Source organism: Polyodon spathula, unplaced genomic scaffold, assembly GCF_017654505.1.
Source record: "Polyodon spathula isolate WHYD16114869_AA unplaced genomic scaffold, ASM1765450v1 scaffolds_1882, whole genome shotgun sequence".
Classification (NCBI taxonomy): Eukaryota; Metazoa; Chordata; class Actinopteri; order Acipenseriformes; family Polyodontidae; genus Polyodon; species Polyodon spathula.
Genome location: NW_024473357.1, coordinates 1 through 8773, shown reverse-complemented (window position 1 = coordinate 8773; position 8773 = coordinate 1). Strand labels below are relative to the sequence as shown.

General features: G+C 42.3%; 1 protein-coding gene across 1 annotated transcript; it reads right to left on the bottom strand.

Moving 5' to 3' along the window:
- Positions 1-81: 81 nt before the first annotated feature.
- LOC121310242 (inter-alpha-trypsin inhibitor heavy chain H3-like) lies at positions 82-7929 on the bottom strand. Its single transcript, XM_041243545.1, has 11 exons — positions 7772-7929; positions 7471-7652; positions 7193-7378; positions 6512-6651; positions 6005-6198; positions 4997-5110; positions 4332-4358; positions 3369-3404; positions 1907-1927; positions 957-974; positions 82-430 (listed from the first exon to the last, which is right to left on the bottom strand). The coding sequence occupies exons 1-11, from the start codon at positions 7857-7859 to the stop codon at positions 384-386; spliced, it is 1053 nt and encodes a 350-aa protein (XP_041099479.1). The 5' UTR covers positions 7860-7929; the 3' UTR covers positions 82-383.
- Positions 7930-8773: the final 844 nt, after the last annotated feature.

The window sequence follows — 8773 nt, the reverse complement described above, 5'->3', positions numbered from 1 at the left end:
CCAATACCCAACCAGCTGCTTCCCCCTGATGACTGACACGCTTGGCATCCAGTCGCTTGAAACCCAGAGGGAAGCTGCTGAGTTGAAATGACCAAGGCAGTGTGAGTGTCGTGTTTTAAAGTGAAAACACATGTTTGCAATAGCAGATTGGTTTTCTTAAACTTCCCCTTTGAGCCCCTTATAGCGAATGGAAGCGTGCAACTGGGACAATAACAAAAAGCATCATGTTAGAAATGTGTAGCATTTTCTGAAAAGGAGACATCGTCCTGGAGGGCTTTACTTGGGTAACAAAGGTAACAAACTTGTATTCTGAAAATTTCTGTGTTTTTGGGTACAAGAGGACAAAAGACGTCAGCAATGCTTTTTGGAGCCTACGTGAAGCATTACGTTTTTGGCTTTTTTTTTTTACCTGTGTGGGTTAGTGGTGGAGCTAAAGAAAAAAAAAAGAAAAATTCAGTTGGAGAGCGTCGTTGGCGAATGTCACACACACACTGACACAGACACACACTCAGGCGCTGGACAAAATATTAGAAACAGCCTGGATGCCACTAACTCAGCTGCGAATTGGAGTGTGTAAACGTGCTCGTGGAATATGCAATCCCAGCCATTATTGTTTATCACTAAGCTTGCTACATTTCGTTTTTATTTATGTTTACAATTAATATCAACGGTTACTTTAGAAAGAATTGACCGTTATTTTTTTTTCAGCGGATGTTAGCTACTGTCCCCTGGTGGACAAGGCTGGCCCTGCAGGTCTGCTTCAAGTCTTGGATTAACAGTGAGGTTTTCTTTTTTACCTCTATGGGTTGGTCGTGCTCAAGAACAGGAAGAAAACAGACATTCAGTGAGAGAGCATCGGTCATGAATTCCACACTCACACACACACACACACACACACACACAGACAGACAGACAGACAGACAGACAGACAGACAGACAGACATTTTCTTTTTTACCTGTATGGGTTGGTCGTGCTAAGGAACAGGAAGAAAACAGAGATGTTCAGTTGGAGAGCGTCGAGCATGAATGTCACACACACTGACACAGACACTCACACACTGACACACAGACATGAGAAAGTTTACAAACGAGAGGAGGCCATTCGGCCCATCTTGCTCGTTTGGTTGTCAGTAGCTTATTGATCCCAGAATCTCATCAAGCAGCTTCTTGAAGGATCCCAGGGTGACAGCTTCAACAAAATTACTGGGGAGTTAATCTATTCTCCATTTGTGACCCCTGATCCTTGTTTCTTTTTTCAGGTCAAAAAAGTCCCTTGGGTCGACATTGTCAATACCTTTAGAATTTTGAATGCTTGAATTAGGTCACCACGTAGTCTTCTTTGTTCAAAGACTGAACAGATTTAATTCCTTTAGCCTGTCTGCATATGACATGCCTTTTAAACCCAGAATAATTCTGGTCGCTCTTCTTTGCACTCTTTCTAGAGCAGCAATATCCTTTTTGCAGCGAGGTGTCCAGAACTGAACATAATATTCTAGCTGAGTTCTTAGTAATGCATTGCACAGTTTTAACATTACTTCCCTTGATTTAAACTCAACTCTTTTCACAATGTATCCGAGCATCTTGTTGGCCTTTTTTATAGCTTCCCCACAATGAAGACATTTCTGAGTCAACATAAACTCCTAGGTCTTTTTCATAGATTCCTTCTCCAATTTCAATATCTCCCATATGATATTTATAATGCACATTTTTATTGCCTGTGTGCAGTACCTTACACTTTTCTTTATTAAATGTCATTTGCCATGTGTCTGCACAGTTCTGAATGCTGTCTAGATCATTTTGAATGACCTTTGCTGCTGCAACAGTGTTTGCCACTCCTCCTATTTTTGTGTATACACACACACACTCAGACAGACAGACAGACAAACAGACAATGAGTTTTTTTTACCTTTATGAATTTGTGGTGTAGCTGAAGAACAGGAAGAAAACAGAGATGTTCAGTTGAAGAGCATCGGGCATGAATGTCACACACACACAGGCAGTCGCTGGCCAGAATAATAGAAACAACAGCCAGCCAGGGTGGAACTAACTCAACTCCAAATAGAAGTCTGTAGATCCCCAAAACCAATCCCCTCTTAAACCCAGGAGCTCCACAGCGGAAGTGAGCTACCGCCCCCTGGAGGACAAAAGCCAGCCCAGCAGGTGTTTGAGCTCACCTGGCTCCTGGCCAATAAGAGATGCTGTAGCACAGCCAGGACACTCAGTCAGTACTGCAATATTCTCAATTGTACAGGACAGGTGTTCCTAATATTTTGTCACGCCCCGCCCCGCCCCGCCCTGCACTGCACTGACTGTGTTACTATGGTCTCTCATGACAGTTTGCTATCGTAAAAGCAGGGTAATAAAGCACAGTGGAAGCATTGTAAAGCATAAGGAAGTGTTGTAAAAGGATAGCAGTGGTAATGCATATTAACAGCAGGGTAAGAAAGGGCCAGCACACCAAAGTAGATGAGCTGAAGCCATCAGTCAATATAGGAAAAGAGAGGAGCGTACACCCAGTCGCGCTCCAAATATGTACATCTTTAACCCTCCTGTTAGGTTTCGGGTCTATTTGACCCGGCTCTAGTTTGCAGTTAGCTTAAATGCTATTTTTCCTTTCATTTTCCTAAGCTGGGGTCATGAACTTATACACAGAAAACAGATCCTTTGAGATGTTTATTTTTTTTAGAACAGGTATACAAATAAGATGTTTCAGGTCACTGTGACCAGTTTATCTGTGTTGATTTGTGTGCAGGAATAAAAAAAACTTCTTTAATTTGTTATTTTATTATTATTATATTTGTATTATTAACTCTGGAAATAGCTGCACCTTTCTGGAGATATTTATAAACACAAAAACAAACAATATATATCTACAAGGCAGAGTCTAATTTTCTCTGTCAGTGTTGTAACAGCATCTCACTGGTAAAGACATTTCAAAATGAGAAGCTCCCAGGCTGGCAGTCAAAGAAGTTTTATCACAGCTCCTGGACTAAAAGAGCAAAAAAGAGTAACTCCTTTGCAAATAAAATTATTTAATCAATCTAAGGCTGTTTAAATTAGTCTGAAATTGCATTGGGTCAATATGACCCAAAACACCTAAATTCTGAACATAATAGGAGGGTTAATTTATAAAAACATATCACTAACATTTCCACACAGAAGTGCCTTCGACAGGGTGTAAACGCAGATTAATAAACACGGTAAACTAAGGTCAATATTAATAAGATATCTTTTTTTTTATGTAGAATTGTGTCCTGCAAGAAAAGCATCTCTAAGTTGCTGTAAAGTTTATCGGGTCACATTGTCTGCTCTGGAGGAACTGGTGCCATTGCCCATAAATACCAAAAAAACAAGAAAAGAATCCTCACCTTGCGAATCAAAGTCATAAGAGCTGTCATGGGTCACTAAAAATACATTTAAATAGAGAAATATGTATTTTAGAAAAACCTAATATTTAGAGACTTGATACATTCAGCAGGATGACATCACTAGTCACTGGGGAGGTGGGGGTGTATGTTATTTCCGTCCCCTCTGAAATGGATTTAGTATCGAGCCATTTAGCAACTCCTAGTAGCCACAGTTGCAAAGGGGACAGAAATGACAGTTGCACACCAAAAAAAGCATAGTAAAGCACAGAGAAGTCTGGTAAAGCACAAGGAAGCATTGTAAATCACAGAGAGGTCTGGTAAAGCATAGGGAAGCATTGTAAAGCACAGAGAGGTCTGGTAAAGCATAGGGAAGCATTGTAAAGCACAGAGAGGTCTGGTAAAGCATAGGGAAGCATTGTAAAGCACAGAGAGGTCTGGTAAAGCATAGGGAAGCATTGTAAAGCACAGAGAGGTCTGGTAAAGCATAGGGAAGCATTGTAAAGCACAGAGAGGTCTGGTAAAGCATTGTAAAGCACAGAGAGGTCTGGTAAAGCATAGGGAAGCATTGTAAAGCACAGAGAGGTCTGGTAAAGCATAGGGAAGCATTGTAAAGCACAGAGAGGTCTGGTAAAGCATAGGGAAGCATTGTAAAGCACAGAGAGGTCTGGTAAAGCATAGGGAAGCATTGTAAAGCACAGAGAGGTCTGGTAAAGGATAGGGAAGCATTGTAAATCCCAGAGAGGTCTGGTAAAGCATATGGAAGCATTGTAAAGCATATTAAAAAGCAGGGTAAGCTAACCCTTATAAAAACTACCCACAGTAAAAGCACAGCACAGTGTAACAACCAGGACGTATGGTGAAGCACATTAATAAGCATGTGAAAAAAAGCAAGAAAAAAATCAGAAGTAAAGTCATCGCTCCCCCAGATTAAAATAGTGCCAAACAAGAAATCTGTTTACTTACACAACGAGAACATTGGAGGATTAAAAGCTTTAAGAGAAAAAAAAAAAACAGGACTACATAAGAAGACCATCCAATACAAACTCATATTTTACATCCCCCTCGTGTGAGCGTCACAGAGCACTTCCTGAAAAGATTTCAGGGCGTACGCCCCAATGTGTAGCACAGCCTGCTTTACTGAACTGACCTGTTCTCTGTTTATTTTTTCAATAAGATGAATAACAATAAGATTCTTCACTGATGGGGAAGCACAGCCCAGCGAGACCAGGATTCATTCGAACTTAAACAACACTGAATAGTTTCAGGTCTGGTTGAACAGTTGTGAGAATCGTGCATAATAATAATAATAATAATAATAATAATAATAATAATAATAATAATAATAATCTCGATCTGGAATGGAAATATGCATTCCATGCATAGCAGTTTCATCCATTCCTGGTTTTACTACCAGTTTGATAAGAATCACCTGAACTTGTTACTTATTCACACTGTGGCTAATCAAGCTGCTATTAAAACCTGGAATGGGTAAAACTGCTGTGCAATAGGAGTCTTCTTACCAGCTCTGACCTCCCAGAATTACTGCGGGTAACTCATGCAAGATCAGTGATAAAACTGATCCATGAATAGAATAGTGATGATGATGATGATGATGATGCTTTACTCACCTATGGGGTATCTGAGGGCAGAGCCCTGTTGTGACTTCTTGAGATAAGAACGACCGGAATTTAACATTACCCCTCCTACTGCCGGTCCTGGTATTCCCGGTAATCCAACCAGTCCTGAATAAAAGAACAGAAAAAGGCTTTATTATGACTCTATCAACTCAACTTGGAGAGGAAGGATTCAGTAGAGGTGAAGCTTCTGTTATGAGAATAATGAAGAAGAAGAAGAAGAAGAAGAAGAAGAAGAAGAAGAAGAAGAAGAAGAAGAAGAAGAAGAAGAAGAACTGCCCAACAGTTTTACAGCTTCCAAGCTCGGTACCAGTTGGAAATTTTGGCAAGCTGTAGCATTTCAGCACAAGTGTCAGCGACAGACCAGTTTTATCGAGCAGTTTCAATTAAAAATACTGCATTAGTTAATTATCTTGCGATGCCTTATAACTTTAAACACCATAGGAACCATGACCCAATCTACACGCTGTAAGGAGTTATAAGCAAATTTTACATTTAACCTTAAAGAGGTCAAACATCACGATCAAGGTGCATATGGGTTCCTATCTGTGTTCTGCAGTAACCATTAACCTATATACACTCTGTAAAGAGTTAGAAGCTAGTTTTACATTTGACCGAAGATTTTGAAAAGCTTTTAAAGAAATGCGCCACTTACAAACACATTTTTGAAACTCAATTGTATCGACACAGGAACGATGCTTGTCAACTTCGGAGTTAATCAAATAAACCACTTTTCAACTGAAACAGTTTTAAATTTAACAAGAAAATCTAGGTCCGGCGGGCGGCCATCTTGTTTTACAAAAGAACACAATTTTGCCAGTTTGCGAACAGAAGCAGTTCGATGTTGGGGCGCGTTTTGGGGAATTTGGCGGCAGCCATTTTGACGGTAAAATTTATCGCAGCAACTTTTGCTTCTTTTATTATTAATAATAATTAATAATATTATTAATAATAATAATATAATAATAATAATAATAATAATAATAATAATAATAATAATACCAGGATGACTGAAGTCAGCTCTGTCTTCTGGCTCGCCTTCAGTTGGTTTGTGTGCCACCATGGTTCGGTCTGTCTGCCCTTCCTCGGGTTTTGTCACCACCATCGATGTCAGTGAAGTCACAAAGTTATAGTTCAAAGAGAGCTGCAGAGCTTTCTCGTTGAGGGCTTTGCTCTGTTCAGGCTGAGCTGAAATGCTGAAAATCACCAGAGTCAAACACAACCTTAAATCAGAGCCTTCACCAGCCAAGCTACATCCCTGCGGAGGAGCACAGACAAGGGGAGCGCTTCGGTTTTTAAAATCAACGGGATCAAATAAATAGCTAAAAGATCTTATAAACAACATTACTGAACCCTCAGATTGAAACCGGCTGTCCCAATTTGGGGTACAAATACAGTTTGTCCATTGGCCCACAAAACTGTAAATAGTGCCTACGAATCAGGTAAAAATTTGAGTGATTAGGGAATCTATACAAAGTGTCTTCCTGTGCTTGAGCTGAAACTCCTTACGCCTTTGACAGCAGCTGCTGGATGGTCAGGTAAGCCCAGAGCCTCTCGATGTACTCCCCGAAAATGTACTTGTGCTTCTTCACAGCTTCGTCCTTCTCCTCCACCGGCGTCTCGGCTGTGAGGGTCAGGTCGTTGCTTGACTGTGGAAAAAAAAGGAACAAGCGACTCTACCACACTGGACCGGGACAAGCACAGCAGCACAGGGACTAGTATGAGCTGTTGTGTGTGTCTGTTTATCACGATGCATCACAGTCGCTTCCAATAGGACCTCGGTTTTACACCTCAAGGAGGGTGTGCAACTTGCTCAGGGTCACACACGAGTCAGTGGCTAAACTGGGATTGAACTTGGAACGTCCGCACCCAACAGCGACTGACCAGGGCAAGCACAGCAGCACAGGGACCAGTGCTGGGACCGGCATTAGCAGTTGTGAGCGTCTGTTTAATTATTATTATTTTAGTCATTTAGCAGACATTTCTTTCCAAAGCATCTTAAAGAGACTAGGGGGGGTGAACTATGCATTACAACTGCTGCCTATACAACAGGACCTCGGTTTTTCATTGGTAGGACGGAGCACAAGGTAGTTAAGTGGCTTTCTTTAACCATGGGACCACCAAGCCTCCTTATATATCACTGATTGACCGAATCCTGACTGAGGGTAACATTATATACAACCAACTCACTGCCGCTGCTTTTATCTGGATGCTAAGTATCTCTAGGTCGTTTTTGGAAATCCGCCCAGCGACCACAATTTCTGAGCCATTGTAGTATTGTCTGAAAACATTTTCTGTCAGATCAGAGACCCCGTTTCCCGGGTACTGCAGCTCAACCTGCTGCAGCAAAGGAGTCGCCACCTCTTCGTAAAACCCCTGGAAGACAAAAGGAGAGCCCTTCAGGTGCGCGCTCCGAACCCCGCCTGCGTCTCGCTGCCTTTCCACGGCTCGGGTGTTTCCGATCCTACCTGGAGCTGCAAGGCGGAGTCCGAGCTTTCGTAGATACGCCGAGCCACGCCCCCGTTCTCCAGAGCCAGCTTCTCCAGGAAGTTGTAATTGACGTCAAAGCCGAAGCCAAGGCAGTACAGCGTGTACCTGCCGTCAATCCCTGCCTTTATATTGGACTGAATCTGCCCCAGGTTAGTGACGCCTGTGGATTAGAAACACGAAAATGAATAAGGGCAGGATCTGCACAGCCCAGGTGATACTGCTGTGGGAACACCTGCTTTAGTTCGTTATATCAGCTCATTAAAGAGCGAGGGTCTGTACCGGATGTGGGGTCGCCGTCAGTCAGCAGAATGATAATGGAGACGCTGCGTTCAGGGAGCTTCCTCTCCTGCTTAGAAACCTTCAGCATTTCCAATGCTTTCAGAACAGCCGCGTTTATATCCGTCGCTGGAACGGCACAAATACAGAGAAGACTGATCAGGCAACATCAGCGACCACCAGCTACACTGTACTTATGATTTAATAATACAGCGCTCCCTATAGGGCAGCCCTTATACCATGGCACAGGTTATAAGGTGGTATTTTAATAGCTCCCAATTGCCCCCTAATGCCATTAAACTAGCATGTGCATTCTCGTTATAAGGCAGAACACAAAGTGCATGCTTTCTTACCTAAATCTCCCGACTACAGTTTTATAAACGGGGTGCACTGTATTGCATTCACTGTGATTGTGAGGATGGAACTTCATACATTAACAGCATGTGTTAAACAAAGTGACCTTCACGATCAACGGCATCTTGTGTTTCAAATCGGTTCCATCAGATATACAAATGATTCTTAACCCTTTGCGGTCCTCTGTTGGTCCGACTTTACAATTTTCCCTTTCCAGTCCGATGTCGGACCCTGTCCGATGTGGGACCCTGTCTCTAGCAGTTTTTTCTCCGGAAAAAGCAGAGAAAACCTTTCAGTGACCGAGTGAGACCAAGAGAAGCCGAAAATAAAAGGGGCAGGTCTGAGCAATACACATAGCTCTTGCACCACAGAGATAACACGGACACAAACAAAGGAGAGAGCTGCTTCTGCATCCAGCACTCAGAATATCACAGACATCTGCAGAGCTTTTTGAGATGTTAAAGTAACAAAGTAATGACTTGGATCGCATTATTGAGGAGTTTGGTGATAAAACGAGTGATCGGGAGAGGACTTATCAGCATGCACGTCTATAAAGAGGTATGTGAACAGCGAACAAGGGGTGGGGCTTGGCTGGAGATGCAGTACTGAGAGTCCTGTTGATAGGCAGGGCCTTTTAAACCTGTTTTACTC

What these genes read in the sequence shown, in the direction of transcription:
- LOC121310242 (XM_041243545.1), bottom strand. Translation starts at nt 7,859, where the DNA reads ATGCTGAAGGTTTCTAAGCAGGAGAGGAAGCTCCCTGAACGCAGCGTC. An exon ending in ACTCCGCCTTGCAGCTCCAG is followed by an intron (nt 7,379 to 7,470) that starts GTAGGATCGGAA and finishes TTTGTCTTCCAG; the next exon opens with GGGTTTTACGAAGAGGTGGC. An exon ending in TTATGACTTTGATTCGCAAG is followed by an intron (nt 1,928 to 3,368) that starts GTGAGGATTCTT and finishes CCTGTTCTTCAG; the next exon opens with CTACACCACAAATTCATAAA.